This window comes from Lonchura striata, chromosome 34, assembly GCF_046129695.1.
Source record: "Lonchura striata isolate bLonStr1 chromosome 34, bLonStr1.mat, whole genome shotgun sequence".
Classification (NCBI taxonomy): domain Eukaryota; kingdom Metazoa; phylum Chordata; class Aves; order Passeriformes; family Estrildidae; genus Lonchura; species Lonchura striata.
This window is the reverse complement of record NC_134636.1, coordinates 1503038-1522149: the sequence shown is the minus strand read 5'-3', so window position 1 is coordinate 1522149 and position 19112 is coordinate 1503038. Positions and strand designations below refer to the sequence as shown.

Here is a 19112-nt window from a genome sequence, read left to right as displayed (position 1 = left end):
CACCTCTCCGGCAGCGACCAATCAGCGGCGAGTCACGCGCGGGTGGGCGGAACGGCCGAGTGGGGGAGGCGGGGTGAAGGCGCGCCGGTGGGGGGGCGTGGCTTCGCGTGGCATCGACCAATGGGCGCGCAGCGCGCGCTGGGGAGGCGGGGATTCGTGGGGCGCTCACCAATGGGAGCGCGGCGCGCGTCCTGGGGGGCGGGGATGAAGGCGGCGCGGACCAATGGGAGCGCGGCGCGAGCGGGCGGCGGCCAATGGGAGCGCGCGGGGGAAATTTGAAGCGGCGGCGGCGGCGGCGGGCGGCGAGTGAGGGGCGGGAATTGGGGGCGATTTTGGGGGGATTTGGGGGGGATTTGGGGGGTCCCGGGGGGATTTAGGGGGTCCTGAGGGGGCTCCTAAGGGAAATTGGGGGATTCTGAGGAGATATCGAGGGAGTTGGGGGGTTCTGAGTGGAACTGAGGGGGTTTCTGAGGGGGATTGGGGAGTTTGGAGGGGAATTAAGGGGTCCCGAGGGGGGATTGGGGGGTCCTGAGGGGATATTGAGGGGAATTGGGGGGTCCTGAGAGGTTATTGTGGGGAATTGGGGGGTGCTGAGGGGAATTAGGGGGTCCTGAGGGGTTCTTGAGGGGAATTGGGGGGTCCTGAGGGGGAATTAGGGGGTCCTGAGGGGTTCTGAGGGGATTTAGGGGGTCCTGAGGGGGGATTTGGGGGTTCTGGAGGGATTTCTGAGGGAACTGGGGGGTTCTGAGTGCATTTGGGGGGTTCTGAGGGGGTTTCTGAAGGGAATTGGGGCACCCTGAGGAGATATTGAGGGAACTGGGGGGTCCTGAGAGGTTATTGGGGGGAATTGGGGGGTTCTGGGGGGAATTAGGGGGTCCTGAGGGGATTTCTGAGGGGATTTTGGAAATCCTGAGGAGATATTGAGGGAATTGGGGGGTCCTAGGGGGGTACTGGGGGGTCCTGAGGAGAACTGGGGGGTTTCTGAGGGGAATTAGGGGGTCCTGAGGGGTTCTTGAGGGGAATTTGGGGGTGCTGAGGGGGGATTTGGGGGTCCTGAGGGGGAATTGGGGGTCCTGAGGGGGAATTGGGGGTGCTGAGGGGGGATTTGGGGGTGCTGAGGGGATTTCTAAGGGAAATTGGGGGGTTCTGAGTGGAACTGGGGGGTTCTGAGGGGGTTTCTGAAGGGATTTGGGGCACCCTGAGGAGATATTGAGGGAATTGGGGGGTCCTGAGAGGTTATTGGGGGGAATTGGGGGGCTTTGAGGGGAATTAGGGGGTCCTGAGGGGATTTCTGAGGGTATTGGGGGGTCCTGAGTGGGTATTTGGGGGTCCTGGGGGGTATTTGGGGGTCCTGAGGGGTATTTGGGGGTCCTGAGGGGTATTTGGGGGTCCTGAGGGGTTCTTGAGGGGAATTTGGGGGTCCTGCAGGGAGATTTGGGGGTGCTGAGGGGGAATTTGGGGGTCCTGAGGGGATTTCTGGGGGGAATTTGGGGGTCCTGCAGGGAGATTTGGGGGGTCTTGAGGGGGAATTGGGGGGTCCTGGGGGATTTATGAGAAAAATTTGGGGGTCCTGATGGGATTTGGGGGGTCCTGAAGGGAACTGGGGGATCCAGAGGGGGTCCCTGCTGGATTTTGGGGGGTCCCCGCTGGATTTTGGGGGTCCCTGCTGGATTTTGGGGGTCCCCAATGGATTTTGGGGGTCCCCGCTGGATTTTGGGGGTTCTCTGCTGGATTTTGGGGGGTCCCCGATGGATTTTGGGGTGTCCCCAGTGGATTTTGGGGGTTCTCTGCTGGATTTTGGGGGTCCCCGCTGGATTTTGGGGGGTCCCTGCTGGATTTTGGGGGGTCCCCACTGGATTTTGGGGGTCCCTGCCGGATTTTGGGGTCCCCCTGACCCTCCGTGCTCCCCAGGATGGCTCAGAAGGAGAACGTGGCCCCCGGCCTGACCAAGGTGAGACCCCCCGTCCCCCTCCCCAATTTGGGGTTTTTGGGGTGACCCCTCCCCAATTTGGGATTTTTGGGGTGACCCCTGCCCGTGTCCCCCTCCCCAATTTTGGGTATTTTTGGGGTGACCCCTGCCCGTGTCCCCCTCCCCAATTTTGGGTATTTTTGGGGTGACCCCTGCCCGTGTCCCCCTCCCCAAATTTGGGTATTTTTGGGGTGACCCCTCCCCAATTTTGGGTATTTTTGGGGTGACCCCTGCCCGTGTCCCCCTCCCCAATTTTGGGTATTTTTGGGGTGACCCCTCCCCAATTTGGGGTTTTTGGGGTGACCCCTGCCCGTGTCCCCCTCCCCAATTTGGGATTTTTTTGGGGTGACCCCTCCCCAATTTGGGTATTTTTGGGGTGACCCCTGCCCGTGTCCCCCTCCCCAATTTGGGTTTTTTTTGGGTATTTTTGGGGTGACCCCTGCCCGTGTCCCCCTCCCCAATTTTGGGTATTTTTGGGGTGACCCCTGCCCGTGTCCCCCTCCCCAATTTGGGGTTTTTTTGGGGTGACCCCTCCCCAATTTTGGGTATTTTTTGGGGTGACCCCTCCCCAATTTGGGTATTTTTGGGGTGACCCCTGCCCCTGTCCCCCCCAGAGTTTGGTCCCCCCTCCCCTGCGGGTGCCCTGCAAGGACCCCCCAAACTCGGAGCCCCCCGGGAAGGCTCTGGCAGGTACGGGGGGAGGGGGCTGGGGGTCCTGGGGGGATTTGGGGGGTCCTGGGGGGGGTTTGGGGGGGTTTGGGGGGTCCTGGGTGGAGTTTTTGGGGGTCCTGGGGGGGTTTGGGTGGTTTTTGGGGTGGTTTTGGGGTGTTTGGGCTGTTTTTTTGGGTGTTTTGGCTGTTTTGGGGCTGTTTTGGGGGTGTTTTGGGGGTGTTTTGTCAGTTTTGGGGTATTTTGGGGTGTTTTGGGCTGTTTTTGGGGTGTTTGGGCTGTTTTTGGGGCTGTTTTTGGGGTGTTTTGGGCTGTTTTTGGGGTGTTTGGGCTGTTTTTGGGCTGGTTTTGGGGTATTTTGGGGTGTTTTGGGGTGTTTTTGGGGTGTTTTGGGCTGTTTTTGGGGTGTTTGGGCTGTTTTTGGGCTGGTTTTGGGGTATTTTGGGGTGTTTTGGGATGTTTTTGGGGTGTTTCGGCTGTTTTGGGCTGTTTTTGGGGTGTTTTGGGCTGTTTTTGGGCTATTTTTGGGTATTTTGGGGTGTTTTGTCTGTTTTTGGGCTGGGTTTGGGTTGTTTTGTCAGTTTTGGGGTATTTTGGGGTGTTTTGGGCTGTTTTTGGGGTGTTTTGGGCTGTTTTTGGGGTGTTTGGGCTGTTTTGGGGCTGTTTTTGGGGTGTTTTTGGGTGTTTTTGGGGTATTTTGGGGTGTTTTGGGCTGTTTTTGGGGTGTTTTTGGGTGTTTTGGCTGTTTTTGGGGTATTTTGGGGTGTTTTGGGCTGTTTTTGGGGTGTTTTGGGTGTTTTTGGGTGTTTGGGCTGTTTTTGGGGTGTTTTGGGTGTTTTTGGGGTGTTTGGGCTGTTTTTGGGGTGTTTTGGCTGTTTTTGGGCTGTTTTTGGGTGTTTGGGCTGGTTTTGGGTGTTTTTGGGTGTTTGGGCTGTTTTTGGGGTGTTTTGGGTGTTTTTGGGGTGTTTGGGCTGTTTTTGGGGTGTTTTGGGCTGTTTTTGGGCTGTTTTTGGGTGTTTTGGGCTGTTTTTGGGTGTTTGGGCTGTTTTTGGGGTGTTTGGGCTGTTTTTTGGGTGTTTTGGGCTGTTTTTGGGGCTGTTTTTGGGGTGTTTTGGGCTGTTTTTGGGGTGTTTGGGCTGTTTTTGGGCTGGTTTTGGGGTATTTTGGGGTGTTTTGGGGTGTTTTTGGGGTGTTTTGGGCTGTTTTTGGGGTGTTTGGGCTGTTTTTGGGCTGGTTTTGGGGTATTTTGGGGTGTTTTGGGATGTTTTTGGGGTGTTTCGGCTGTTTTGGGCTGTTTTTGGGGTGTTTTGGGCTGTTTTTGGGCTATTTTTGGGTATTTTGGGGTGTTTTGTCTGTTTTTGGGCTGGGTTTGGGTTGTTTTGTCAGTTTTGGGGTATTTTGGGGTGTTTTGGGCTGTTTTTGGGGTGTTTTGGGCTGTTTTTGGGGTGTTTGGGCTGTTTTGGGGCTGTTTTTGGGGTGTTTTTGGGTGTTTTTGGGGTATTTTGGGGTGTTTTGGGCTGTTTTTGGGGTGTTTTTGGGTGTTTTGGCTGTTTTTGGGGTATTTTGGGGTGTTTTGGGCTGTTTTTGGGGTGTTTTGGGTGTTTTTGGGTGTTTGGGCTGTTTTTGGGGTGTTTTGGGTGTTTTTGGGGTGTTTGGGCTGTTTTTGGGGTGTTTTGGCTGTTTTTGGGCTGTTTTTGGGTGTTTGGGCTGGTTTTGGGTGTTTTTGGGTGTTTGGGCTGTTTTTGGGGTGTTTTGGGTGTTTTTGGGGTGTTTGGGCTGTTTTTGGGGTGTTTTGGGCTGTTTTTGGGCTGTTTTTGGGTGTTTTGGGCTGTTTTTGGGTGTTTGGGCTGTTTTTGGGGTGTTTGGGCTGTTTTTTGGGTGTTTTGGGCTGTTTTTGGGTGTTTGGGCTGTTTTTGGGGTGTTTGGGCTGTTTTGGGTGTTTTGGGTGTTTTTGGGTGTTTGGGCTGTTTCCTCACCCTCTCCCCAGGTGCCGGGCGGGTGCCCCTGGAGCCCAGCGCGGTGCCGGCCCCTCCCCCGCCCGTGTGAGTGGGGGATGGGAGTCCCCAAAACCTCCCGGGAATGGGGGGAGGGCAGGTGTGCCAGGTGTGCCCAGGTGTCCCCAGGTGTGTCCCCAGGTGACCCCAGGTGCGCCCAGGTATGCCCAGGTGTGCCCTCAGGTGACCCCAGGTGTGCCCAGGTGTGACCCCAGGTGCCCCCCAGGTGTCACCCCACCTGTGCCAGGTACCCCCAGGTGTTACCCCACCTGTGCCAGGTGCCCTCAGGTGGCCCAGGTGTGCCCCCACCTGTGCCAGGTGTGCCCAGTGCCCCCAGGTGTTACCCCAGGTGTCACCCCACCTGTGCCAGGTGTGCCCGGTGCCCCCAGGTGTTACCCCAGGTGTCACCCCACCTGTGCCAGGTGTGCCAGGTGACCCAGGTGTGCCCCCGCAGGCTCACCTTCTCCCTGGAGGACTTCGAGGTGGGGGTGGGAACATTCCCCAGGTGTCACCCCAGGTGTCACCCCACCTGTGCCAGGTGCCCCCAGGTGTCACCCCACCTGTGCCAGGTGTGCCAGGTGCCCCCAGGTATCACCCCACCTGTGCCAGGTGTGCCCACCTGTGCCAGGTGCCCCCAGGTGTTACCCCACCTGTGCCAGGTGTGCCCGGTGCCCCCAGGTGTTACCCCAAGTGTCACCCCACCTGTGCCAGGTGTGCCAGGTGACCCAGGTGTGCCCGCACAGGCGCACCTTCTCGCTGGAGGATTTCGAGGTGGGGGTGGGAACATTCCCCAGGTGTTACCCCACCTGTGCCAGGTGTGCCCACCTGTGCCAGGTGCCCTCAGGTGACCCAGGTGTGCCCGCAGGCGCACCTTCTCGCTGGAGGACTTCGAGGTGGGGGTGGGAACATTCCCCAGGTGTTACCCCACCTGTGCCAGGTGTGCCCACTTGTGCCAGGTGCCCCCAGGTGTTACCCCAGGTATCACCCCACCTGTGCCAGGTACCCCCCCAGGTGTCACCCCACCTGTGCCAGGTGTGCCCACCTGTGCCAGGCGTGCCAGGTGACCCAGGTGTGCCCGCAGGCGCACCTTCTCGCTGGAGGACTTCGAGGTGGGCCGGCCGCTGGGCAAGGGCAAGTTCGGGAACGTGTACCTGGCGCGGGAGCGGCGCTCCGGCTTCCTGGTGGCCCTCAAGGTGCTCTTCAAGTCCCAGGTGGAGCAGGAGGGCGTGGAGCACCAGCTGAGGCGCGAGATCGAGATCCAGGCCCACCTCAGGTACCTGGGCACAGCTGGGACACACCTGGACACACCTGGGTACAGCTGGGTACACACCTGGGACACACCTGGGTACAGCTGGGACACACCTGGGCACAGCTGGGACACACCTGGGCACACCGGGGTACAGCTGGGCACACACCTGGGGGTGGAGCACCAGCTGAGGCGCGAGATTGAGATCCAGGCCCACCTCAGGTACCCGGGCACAGCTGGGACACACCTGGGCACACACCTGGGACACACCTGGGTACAGCTGGGACACACCTGGGTACAGCTGGGGGGAGGGAAACACACCTGGGCACACACCTGGGCACACCTGGGCACAGCTGGGCAGGGGGAGCACCAGCTGAGGCGCGAGATCGAGATCCAGGCCCACCTCAGGTACCTGGGAACACACCTGTGGGGAGGGAGACACACCTGGGCACACCTGGACACACCTGGGTACAGCTGGGTACACACCTGGACACACCTGGGACACACCTGGGTACAGCTGGGACACACCTGGGACACACCTGGGTACAGCTGGGTACACACCTGGGTACAGCTGGGAACACACCTGTGGGGAGGGAGACACACCTGGGCACACCTGGGCACAGCTGGGCACACACCTGGGTACAGCTGGGTACACACCTGGGGGTGGAGCACCAGCTGAGGCACGAGATCGAGATCCAGGCCCACCTCAGGTACCTGGGCACACCTGGGCACACACCTGGGACACACCTGGGTACAGCTGGGACACACCTGGGGGGAGGGAAACACACCTGGGCACAGCTGGGACACAGCTGGGACACACCTGGGCACACACCTGGGTACAGCTGGGCACACACCTGGGACACACCTGGGCACACACCTGGGTACAGCTGGGACACACCTGGGACACACCTGGGCACACACCTGGGTACAGCTGGGACACACCTGGGACACACCTGGGCACACACCTGGGTACAGCTGGGACACACCTGGGTACAGCTGGGTACACACCTGGGGGTGGAGCACCAGCTGAGGCGCGAGATCGAGATCCAGGCCCACCTCAGGTACCTGGGCACACCTGGGCACACACCTGGGCACACACCTGGGCACACCTGGGCACAGCTGGGCAGGGGGAGCACCAGCTGAGGCGCAAGATCGAGATCCAGGCCGACCTCAGGTACCCGGGCACACACCTGGGCACAGCTGGGCACACACCTGGGTACAGCTGGGCACACCTGGGGGGAAGGAAACACACCTGGACACACCTGGGACACACCTGGGTACAGCTGGGTACACACCTGGGGGGAGGGAAACACACCTGGGCACACACCTGGGGGTGGAGCACCAGCTGAGGCACGAGATCGAGATCCAGGCCCACCTCAGGTACCCGGGCACACCTGGGCACACCTGGGCACACCTGGGCACACACCTGTGGGGAGGGACACACACCTGGGCACAGCTGGGCACACACCTGGACACACCTGGGCACACCTGGGGGGAGGGACACACACCTGGGCACACAGCTGGGCACACCTGGGGGGAGGGACACACACCTGGGCACACCTGGGACAAACCTGGGGGGAGGGACACACACCTGGGCACACACCTGGGCACACCTGGGGGGAGGGACACACACCTGGGCACACCTGGGCAGGGGGAGCACACCTGGGCACACCTGTATTGGACTGCACCATTGTGTCCCAGCCTGGGGGGCAGATTTTGGGGTCTGGGGGTTTTGACCCCAGATTTTTGGGGGTGGGGTCTCATTTTGGGGTGGGGGTGGTCTCATTTTGGGTCAGGGGTCTCATTTTTGGGTCGGGGGTCTCATTTTGGGGTGGGGGTCTCATTTTGGGTCAGGGGTCTCATTTTTGGGGTGGGGGTCTCATTTTGGGTCAGGGGTCTCATTTTTGGGGCGCCCCCATCCCCCCAAAAATCTCAGACTGCACCATTGTGCCCCGGGGGGGGGACAGGACAGATTTTGGGGTCTGGGGGTTTTGACCCCAGGTTTTTTTGGGGTGGGGTCTGATTTTTGAGGTGGGGCTGGTCTCATTTTTGGGGTGGGGGTCTCATTTTGGGTCGGGGGTCTCATTTTTGGGGTTCCCCCCCCAGGCACCCCAACGTGCTCCGGCTCTACAATTATTTCCACGACCGGCGCCGCGTCTTCCTCATCCTGGAGTTCGCGCCCCGCGGGGAACTCTACAAGGAGCTGCAGCGCTGCCGGCGCCTGGACGCCACCCGCACGGCCACGGTGTGCCAAAAACCCCCAAAATCACCCCAAAAACCGACTCGGGGACCCCAAAAACCCCCAAAACCACCCCAAAACCCCAAAAACCACCCCAAAAACCCCCAAAAACCCCCAAAACCACCCCAAAACCCCCAAAACCCACCCCGAAACCCCAGGGCCGCTCTACAAGGAGCTGCAGCGCTGCCGGCGCCTGGACGCCACCCGCACGGCCACGGTGTGCCAAAACCCCCAAAATCACCCCAAAAACCAACTCGGGGACCCCAAAAACCCCAAAAACCACCCCAAAAACTGACTCGGGGACCCCAAAAACCCCCAAAACCGACCCAAAAACCCCCAAAAACCCCAAAAAACACCCCGAAACCCCAGGGCAGCTCTACAAGGAGCTGCAGCGCTGCCGGCGCCTGGACGCCACCCGCACGGCCACAGTGTGCCCAAAACCCCCAAAATCACCCCAAAAACCGACTCGGGGACCCCAAAAACCCCAAAAACCGACCCAAAAACCCCCAAAACCCCCAAAATCACCCCAAAACCCACCCCAAAACACCAGGGCCGCTCTACAAGGAGCTGCAGCGCTGCCGGCGCCTGGACGCCACCCGCACGGCCACGGTGTGCCCAAAACCCCCAAAATCACCCCAAAAAACGACTCGGGGACCCCAAAAACCCCAAAAACCACCCCCAAAACCACCCCAAAACCCCCAAAACCACCTCAAAAACTGACTCGGGGACCCCAAAAACCCCCAAAAAACACCCCAAAAACTGACCCGGAGACCCCAAAAACCCCCAAAACCACCCCAAAAACCCCCAAAATCACCCCAAAACCCCAAAAACCACCCCAAAAACTGATTCAGGGACCCCCAAAACCACCCCAAAAACCCCAAAACCACCCCAAAAACCCCCAAAACCTCCCCAAAAACCCCAAAAACCACCCCAAAAACTGACTCGGGAACCCCCAAAACCGACCCAGGGACCCCAAAAATCACCCCAAAAACTGACCCGGAGACCCCAAAAACCCCAAAAACCACCCCAAAAACGGACCCGGAGACCCCAAAAACCCCCAAAACCCCCCCCAAAAACCCCAAAAACCACCCCAAAAACCCCAAAACCACCCCAAAAACTGACTCAGGGACCCCAAAACCCCCAAAAGCCACCCCAAAAACTGACTCGGGCACCCCCAAAACCAACCCAGGGACCCCAAAAACCCCAAAAAACACCCCAAAAACTGACCCGGGGACCCCAAAAACCAACCCAGGGACCCAAAAACCACCCCAGAAACCGGCCCAGGCACCCAAAAACCCCCAAAACTGACCAAGGGACCCCAAAAATCCCAAAAAACGACCCAGGGCCCCCAAAACCCCAAAAAATGATCTAGGGACCCCAAAACCTGACCGAGGGACCCCAAAAACCACCCCAAAAACCCACCCGGGCATCCCCAGAAACCCCAAAAACCGACCCAGGGACCCCAAAAACCCCAAAAACCACCCCAAAAACTGACCCGGGCACCCCAAAAACCGACCCAAAAACCTCAAAGCCACCCCAAAAATCGCATCAGGGCCCCCAAACACCCCCAAGCACCACAGACACCCCAAAAAACCCCAAAACTGCCCAAAAATCAACTCAGGCACCCCAAAACCCCCGAAACCACCCCAAAAACCCACCCGGGGATCCCAAAAACTCCAAAAACCGACCCGGGGACCCCAAAAACCCCGAAACCACCCCAAAAATCAACCCAGGGACCCCAAAAACCCCAAAACCACCCCAAAACCCGGCTCAGGTGGTTTTTGGCTGTCCCAAGTCGGGTTTTTGGGGTGCCCTGGGTGGATTTTGGGGTGCCCCGGATTATTTTGGGGTGGCCCAGGTAGATTTTTGGGGTCCCTGGAGGATTTTTGGGGTGGCCCAGGAGGATTTTGGGGTGCCCCAGATAATTTTGGGGTGGCCCAGGTGGATTTTTGGGGTCCCCCTTGAAGATTTTGGGGTGCCCTGGGTGGATTTTTGGGGTGCTCAGGGTGAATTTTGGGGTGCCCAGGGTGGATTTTGGGGCGCCCCGGGTGGATTTTGGGGCGCCCCGGATTATTTTTGGGGTGCCCGGGAGGATTTTGGGGTGCCCCGAGTAGATTTTTCTGGTACCCAGGAGGATTTTGGGGTCCCCCTTGAAGATTTTGGGGTGCCCAGGGTGGATTTGGGGTGCCCAGGGTGGATTTTTGGGGTGCCTGGGTGGATTTTGGGGTACCCTGGGTGGATTTTTGGGGTGCGCAGGCTGGATTTTGGGTGCTCAGGGTGAATTTTGGGGTGCCCCGGATAATTTTGGGGTGCCCCGGGTGGATTTTGGGGTGCCCCGGGTGGATTTTGGGGTCACTCTGGAGGATTTTGGGGTCCCTGGATCAGTTTTTTTCCTCCTGTCCCCACGGAGGAGCCGCTTCCCCCTGAGCACCTGGGGGGGATTTGGGAGCACCTGGGCACACCTGGGGGGGCCCGGGGGGTTTTGGGGTGCCCCGAGTCCATTTTTGGGGTCCCCAAGAGGATTTTGGGGTGCCCCGGGTGGATTTTTGGGGTGCTCAGGAGGATTTTGGGGTGCCTTGGACCCCCTTTTTTAGCGCTTTTTCCCCACGGAGGAGCCGCTTCCCCCTGAGCACCTGGGGGGGATTTGGGGGTACCTGGGGGGGATTTGGGGGTACCTGGGCACACCTGGGGGAGCCCGGGGGGTTTTGGGGTGCCCCGAGTCCATTTTTGGGGTCACTCTGGAGGATTTTGGGGTGCCCTGACCCCCCAAACTCCGCAGCTGATGGAGGAGCTGGCAGACACGCTGCTCTACTGCCACGGGGCCGGGGGCACCTGGGGGGCACCTGGGGGTACCTGGGCACACCTGGGGGGGCCCGGGGGGTTTTGGGGTGCCCTGAGTCCATTTTTGGGGTCCCCAAGAGGATTTTGGGGTGCCCTGACCCCCCAAACTCCGCAGCTGATGGAGGAGCTGGCGGACGCGCTGCTCTACTGCCACGGGCGCAAGGTGATCCACCGCGACATCAAACCCGAGAATCTCCTGCTCGGCCTCAAGGGGGAGCTCAAGATCGCCGACTTTGGGTGGTCCGTGCACGCGCCCTCGCTCAGGTGAGACAGCTGGCACACCTGGGCACACCTGGCACACCTGGGCACACACCTGGGCACACACCTGGGTACAGCTGGCACACCTGGGAGGGGTTATGGGGCTGGGAAATGGCTCAAATTTGGGGATTTCGGGTGGTCCGTGCACGCGCCCTCGCTCAGGTGAGCACACCTGGGCACAGCTGGGGCACACCTGGGTACAGCTGGCACACCTGGGCACACCTGGGGGCACCTGGGGGCACCTGGGAGGGGTTATGGGGCTGGGAAATGGCTCAAGATCGCCGACTTCGGCTGGTCCGTGCACGCGCCCTCGCTCAGGTGAGCACACCTGGGCACACCTGGGCACACCTGGGTACACCTGGCACACACCTGGGTACAGCTGGCACACCTGGGAGGGGTTATGGGACTGGGAAATGGCTCAAGATCGCCGACTTCGGCTGGTCCGTGCACGCGCCCTCGCTCAGGTGAGACACCTGGCACACCTGGCACACCTGGGCACACCTGGGCACAGCTGGGCACACCTGGGCACACCTGGGCACACCTGGGTACACCTGGCACACATCTGGGCACACCTGGGGGCACCTGGGAGGGGTTATGGGGCTGGGAAATGGCTCAAGATCGCCGACTTCGGCTGGTCCGTGCACGCGCCCTCGCTCAGGTGAGACACCTGGGCACACCTGGGCACACACCTGGGTACAGCCGGAGTACAGCTGGGGGGGGTATGGGGCTGGGAAATGGCTCAAATTTGGGGATTTCGGGTGGTCCGTGCACGCGCCCTCGCTCAGGTGAGGACACCTGGGCACACCTGGGCACAGCTGGGGGCACCTGGGCACACCTGGGCACACCTGGGTACACCTGGGTACACCTGGGCACACCTGGGCACACCTGGGAGGGGTTATGGGGCTGGGAAATGGCTCAAATTTGGGGATTTCGGCTGGTCCGTGCACGCGCCCTCGCTCAGGTGAGCACACCTGGGCACAGCTGGCACACCTGGGCACACACCTGGCACAGCTGGGAGGGGTTATGGGGATGGGACTGAGGTTATGGGGCTGGGAAATGGCTCAAATTTGGGGATTTCGGGTGGTCTGTGCACGCGCCCTCGCTCAGGTGAGCACACCTGGCACACCTGGCACACCTGGGCACAGCTGGGGCACACCTGGGCACACACCTGGGTACAGCTGGCACACCTGGGCGCAGCTGGGCACACACCTGGGCACAGCTGGATACACCTGGGGCACACCTGAACACACCAGGTGTGCCCGTTTAACCCCTCAGGCGCCGCACGCTGTGTGGCACCCTGGATTACCTGGCACAGCTGTGTGCCCAGGTGTGCCCAGGTGTGCCCAGGTGTGCCCAGGTGCCGTTTAACCCCTCAGGCGCCGCACGCTGTGTGGCACGCTGGATTACCTGGCACAGGGGCATGCCCAGGTGTGCCCAGGTGTGCCCAGGTGCTGTTTAACCCCTCAGGCGCCGCACGCTGTGTGGCACGCTGGATTACCTGGCACAGCTGTGTGCCCAGGTGTGCCCAGGTGTGCCCAGGTGTGCCCGTTTAACCCCTCAGGCGCCGCACGCTGTGTGGCACGCTGGATTACCTGGCACAGGGGCATGCCCAGGTGTGCCCAGGTGTGCCCAGGTGCTGTTTAACCCCTCAGGCGCCGCACGCTGTGTGGCACGCTGGATTACCTGGCACAGCTGCGTGCCCAGGTGTGCCCAGGTGTGCTCGTTTAACCCCTCAGGCGCCGCACGCTGTGTGGCACCCTGGATTACCTGGCACAGCTGTGTGCCCAGGTGTGCCCAGGTGTGCCCAGGTGTGCCCAGGTGCCGTTTAACCCCTCAGGCGCCGCACGCTGTGTGGCACGCTGGATTACCTGGCACAGCTGCGTGCCCAGGTGTGCCCAGGTGTGCCCAGGTGTGCCCGTTTAACCCCTCAGGCGCTGCACGCTGTGTGGCACGCTGGATTACCTGGCACAGCTGTGTGCCCAGGTGTGCCCAGGTGTGCCCAGGTGTGCCCGTTTAACCCCTCAGGCGCCGCACGCTGTGTGGCACGCTGGATTACCTGGCACAGCTGTGTGCCCAGGTGTGCCCAGGTGTGCCCAGGTGCTGTTTAACCCCTCAGGCGCCGCACGCTGTGTGGCACGCTGGATTACCTGGCACAGCTGTGTGCCCAGGTGTGCCCAGGTGTGCCCAGGTGTGCCCGTTTAACCCCTCAGGCGCCGCACGCTGTGTGGCACCCTGGATTACCTGGCACAGCTGTGTGCCCAGGTGTGCCCAGGTGTGCCCAGGTGTGCCCAGGTGCCGTTTAACCCCTCAGGCGCCGCACGCTGTGTGGCACGCTGGATTACCTGGCACAGCTGCGTGCCCAGGTGTGCCCAGGTGTGCCCAGGTGTGCCCGTTTAACCCCTCAGGCGCTGCACGCTGTGTGGCACGCTGGATTACCTGGCACAGCTGTGTGCCCAGGTGTGCCCAGGTGTGCCCAGGTGTGCCCGTTTAACCCCTCAGGCGCCGCACGCTGTGTGGCACGCTGGATTACCTGGCACAGCTGTGTGCCCAGGTGTGCCCAGGTGTGCCCAGGTGCTGTTTAACCCCTCAGGCGCCGCACGCTGTGTGGCACGCTGGATTACCTGGCACAGCTGTGTGCCCAGGTGTGCCCAGGTGTGCCCAGGTGTGCCCGTTTAACCCCTCAGGCGCCGCACGCTGTGTGGCACGCTGGATTACCTGGCACAGCTGCGTGCCCAGGTGTGCCCAGGTGTGCCCAGGTGTGCCCAGGTGCTGTTTAACCCCTCAGGCGCCGCACGCTGTGTGGCACGCTGGATTACCTGCCCCCCGAGATGGTGGAGGGCGGCGGGCACGACGAGAAGGTCGACCTGTGGTGCCTGGGCGTGCTCTGCTACGAGCTGCTGGCCGGGCACCCCCCCTTCGAGAGCCCCTCGGCCGCCGACACCTACCGCAGGATCACCCAGGTGAGCGGGCACAGCTGGCACACCTGGGCACACCTGGGCACAGCTGGGCACCCGATATCACCTGAAAACTGAGCAAAAACTGAGCCCAAACTGACCCAAAATGACCCAAAACTGACCCAAACCCCCCTTCGAGAGCCCCTTGGCCATTGACACCCACCACAGGATCACCCAGGTGAGCGGGCACACCTGGCACACCTGGCACACCTGGGCACACCTGGGCACACCTGGGCACACCTGGGCACAGCTGGGCACCCGATATCACCTGAAAACTGAGCAAAAACTGAGCCCAAACTGCCCCAAACTGAGCCAAAATGACCCAAAATGACCCAAACCCCCCTTCGAGAGCCCCTCGGCCGCCGACACCTACCGCAGGATCACCCAGGTGAGCGGGCACGCCTGGGCACACCTGGGCACAGCTGGGCACACCTGGGCACACCTGGGCACCGATATCACCTGGAAACTGAGCAAAAACTGAGCCAAAACTGACCCAAAATGACCCAAAATGACCCAAACCCATCCTGTGAGAGCCCCTCGGCCGCCGACACCTACCGCAGGATCACCCAGGTGAGCGGGCACACCTGGGCACAGGTGGGCACAGCTGGGCACCCGATATCACCTGGAAACTGAGCAAAAACTGAGCCAAAACTGACCCAAAACTGCCCCAAAATGACCCAAACCCATCCTGTGAGAGCCACTCGGCCACTGACACCCACCGCAGGATCACCCAGGTGAGCGGGCACACCTGGCACACCTGGGCACACCTGGGCACACCTGGGCACCCAATATCACCTGAAAACTGAGCCCAAACCGACCCAAAACTGAGTCAAACCCCTCAGCTGAGCCCACCTGTGCCCACCTGTGCCACCCGACCCCACCTGTGCCCACCTGAGCCCCCTGCTCATCTGTGCCCCCCGACCCCACCTGTCCCCACCTGTGCCCATGCCAACCCTCACCTGTGCCAGTCTCACCTGTGGCCCCAATCTCAACTGTGCCAATCCCACCTGTGCCCCAATCTCACCTGTGCCAGTCTCACCTGTGCCAATCTCACCTGTGCCAATCTCACCTGCCCCAATCTCACCTGTGCCAATCTCACCTGTGCCCCAATCTCACCTGTGCCAGTCTCACCTGTGGCCCCAATCTCAACTGTGCCAATCCCACCTGTGCCCCAATCCCACCTGTGCCCCAATCTCACCTGTGCCAATCTCACCTGTGCCAATCTCACCTGTGCCAATCTCACCTGCCCCAATCTCAACTGTGCCAATCTCACCTGTGCCCCAATCTCACCTGTGCCAGTCTCACCTGTGGCCCCAATCTCAACTGTGCCAATCCCACCTGTGCCCCAATCCCACCTGTGCCCCAATCTCACCTGTGCCAATCTCACCTGTGCCAATCTCACCTGTGCCCCAATCTCACCTGTGCCAATCTCACCTGTGCCAATCTCACCTGTGCCCCAATCTCACCTGCCCCAATCTCACCTGTGCCAATCTCACCTGTGCCAATCTCACCTGTGCCCCAATCTCACCTGCCCCAATCTCACCTGTGCCAATCTCACCTGTGCCAATCTCACCTGTGCCCCAATCTCACCTGCCCCAATCTCACCTGTGCCCAACTCACCTGTGCCCCAATCTCACCTGTGCCAATCTCACCTGTGCCAATCTCACCTGTGCCCCAATCTCACCTGCCCCAATCTCACCTGTGCCAATCTCACCTGTGCCAATCTCACCTGTGCCCCAATCTCACCTGCCCCAATCTCACCTGTGCCCAACTCACCTGTGCCCCAATCTCACCTGTGCCAATCTCACCTGTGCCCCAATCCCACCTGTGCCCCAATCCCACCTGTGCCCCAATCCCACCTGTGCCCCAATCCCACCTGTGCCCCAATCTCACCTGCCCCAATCTCACCTGTGCCAATCTCACCTGTGCCCATCTCACCTGTGCCCATCTCACCTGTCCCGCAGGTGGACGTGCAGTTCCCGCCCTCGGTGCCCGCGGGCGCTCGGGATCTGATCCAGCGGCTGCTGCGGCGCCCCCCGGGGCAGCGCCTGCCCCTGCGCGGGGTGCTGGGGCACCCATGGGTGCGCGCCCACTCCCGCCGGGTGCTGCCCCCGGGGTACTGCCCCCCGACCCCTGACCTCTGACCCCTGACCCCTGACACTGACCACTGACACTGACCCCTGACCCCTGACACTGACCACTGACCACTGACCCCCCTGACACTGACCCTGCCCCTGCGCGGGGTGCTGGGGCACCCATGGGTGCGCGCCCACTCCCGCCGGGTGCTGCCCCCGGGGTACTGCCCCCCGACCCCTGACCCCTGACCCCTGACCCCTGACACTGACCACTGACACTGACCCCTGACACTGACCCCTGACCCCTGACACTGACCACTGACCACTGACCCCCCAAACACTGACCCTGCCCCTGCGCGGGGTGCTGGGGCACCCATGGGTGCGCGCCCACTCCCGCCGGGTGCTGCCCCCGGGGTACTGCCCCCCGACCCCTGACCTCTGACCCCTGACCCCTGACACTGACCACTGACACTGACCCCTGACCCCTGACACTGACCACTGACCTCTGACCCCTGACACTGACCCTGCCCCTGCGCGGGGTGCTGGGGCACCCATGGGTGCGCGCCCACTCCTGCCGGGTGCTGCCCCCGGGGTACTGCCCCCCGACCCCTGACCTCTGACCTCTGACCCTGCCCCCCGACCCCCGACCCCTGACCCCTGACCCCTGACACTGACCACTGACCCCTGACCCCCCAAACACTGACCCTGCCCCTGCGCGGGGTGCTGGGGCACCCATGGGTGCGCGCCCACTCCCGCCGGGTGCTGCCCCCCGGGTACTGCCCCCCCGACCTCTGACCTCTGACCCCTGACCCCTGACACTGACCCCTGACACTGACCCTGCCCCTGCGCGGGGTGCTGGGGCACCCATGGGTGCGCGCCCACTCCCGCCGGGTGCTGCCCCCGGGGTACTGCCCCCCGACCCCTGACCTCTGACCTCTGACCCTGCCCCCCGACCCCCGACCCCTGACCCCTGACCCCTGACACTGACCACTGACCCCTGACCCCCCAAACACTGACCCTGCCCCTGCGCGGGGTGCTGGGGCACCCATGGGTGCGCGCCCACTCCCGCCGGGTGCTGCCCCCGGGGTACTGCCCCCCGACCCCTGACCTCTGACCCCTGACACTGACCACTGACCCCTGACACTGACCCCTGACCTCTGACCCCCCAAACACTGACCCTGCCCCTGCGCGGGGTGCTGGGGCACCCATGGGTGCGCGCCCACTCCCGCCGGGTGCTGCCCCCGGGGTACTGCCCCCCGACCCCTGACCTCTGACCCCTGACCTCTGACCCCTGACCCCTGACACCGACCTCTGACCCTGCCCCTGCGCGGGGTGCTGGGGCACCCATGGGTGCGCGCCCACTCCCGCCGGGTGCTGCCCCCCGGGTACTGCCCCCCAACTCCTGACCTCTGACCCCTGACCCCTGACACTGACCACTGACCCCCCAAACACTGACCCCTGACCCCTGACACTGACCACTGACCCCCCAAACACTGACCCCTGACCCCTGACCCTGCCCCTGCGCGGGGTGCTGGGGCACCCATGGGTGCTGCCCCCCGGCTACTGCCCCCCATGACCTCTGACCCCTGACCCCTCGGACCCCTGGGACTCTGACCCTTGACCTCTGACCCCTCGGACACTGCCCCCATTTTGGGGAGGGGTCTCCCCCCGCCCCTCCCCCAATAAAGCTGCGCTGGTTTTACCCAAAATGGCTCCGGGAGTGCCGGGGGGGAGGGGCGAGACCCCAGACCCAAAAAACACCAGAGACCCCACAGAGACCCCAGACCCACAAAAACCCCACAGAGAGACCCCAGACCCACTGAGAGACCCCAGACCCAAAAAACACCACAGAGACCCCACAGAGACCCCAGACCCAAAAAACCCCACAGAGAGACCCCAGACCCAAAAAACCCCATAGAGAGACCCCAGACCCACAGAGAGACCCCAGACCCAAAAAACCCAGAGACCCCAGACCCAAAATACCCCAGACCCAAAAAACCCCAGAGAGACCCCAGAGAGACCCCAGACCCAAAAAACCCAGAGACCCCAGACCCACAGAGGGACCCCAGACCCACTGAGAGACCCCAGACCCAAAAAACACCACCGAGAGACCCCAGACCCACAGAGACCCCAGACCCAAAAAATCCCAGAGACCCCAGACCCAAAAAACACCAGAGAGACCCCAGACCCACAGAGACCCCAGACCCACAGAGACCCCACAGAGACCCCAGACCCAGAAAAACCCCACAGAGAGACCCCAGACCCACTGAGAGACCCCAGAGAGACCCCCAGACCCACAAAATCCCCAGAGACCCCAGACCCACAGAGACCCCAGAGAGAGACCCCAGACCCACAAAATCCCCAGAGAGAGACCCCAGACCCCCTGAGAGACCCAACAGAGACCCCAGACCCAAAAAACACCACAGAGACCCCAGACCCACAGAGACCCCAGAGAGAGACCCCAGACCCACAGAGAGCCCCCCCTGCCCCATAGAGACCCCCATAGAGACCCCACCCCACAGACCCCCCCTCACCCCATAGACCCCCTGTGCCCCACAGATCCCCTGTGCCCCATAGCCCCCTACCCCATGGACCCCCCACCCCATAGATCCTCCACCCCATAGAGACCCCCACCCCATAGACCCCCATAGATCCCCCACCCCATAAACCCCCCCCACCCCCATAGACCCCATAGAGACCCCCCGTGTGCCCCATAGAGACCCCCACCCCATGGACCCCCCGCCCCATAGAAACCCCCAACCCACATGTGCCCCATAGATTCCCCCCACCCCATAGACCCCATGGACCCCCCACCCCATAGCGACCCCCACCCCATAGACCCCATAGACCCCCTGCCCCATAGAGAC

The 19112-nt window shown here is 61.9% G+C and overlaps 1 protein-coding gene across 1 annotated transcript; it reads left to right on the top strand.

The window, feature by feature from the left end:
• The first annotated feature begins 223 nt into the window (after positions 1–223).
• Positions 224–16314, top strand: LOC110482476 (aurora kinase C). Its single transcript, XM_077789455.1, has 9 exons — positions 224–306; positions 1912–1951; positions 2584–2659; positions 4626–4680; positions 5714–5905; positions 7985–8123; positions 11074–11222; positions 14002–14176; positions 16135–16314. Exons 1-9 carry the CDS (start codon positions 224–226, stop codon positions 16312–16314), a joined length of 1089 nt encoding a protein of 362 aa, XP_077645581.1.
• The last annotated feature ends 2798 nt before the right edge of the window (positions 16315–19112 follow it).

Bases quoted from the DNA above. Each gene is read 5' to 3' on its own strand.
- LOC110482476 (XM_077789455.1), top strand. From the start codon at position 224: ATGGGAGCGCGGCGCGAGCGGGCGGCGGCCAATGGGAGCGCGCGGGGG. The intron at 307-1,911 runs GTGAGGGGCGGG...CGTGCTCCCCAG, and splicing joins GCGGCGGCGGCGGGCGGCGA to GATGGCTCAGAAGGAGAACG. The intron at 8,124-11,073 runs GTGTGCCAAAAA...CAAACTCCGCAG, and splicing joins ACGCCACCCGCACGGCCACG to CTGATGGAGGAGCTGGCGGA.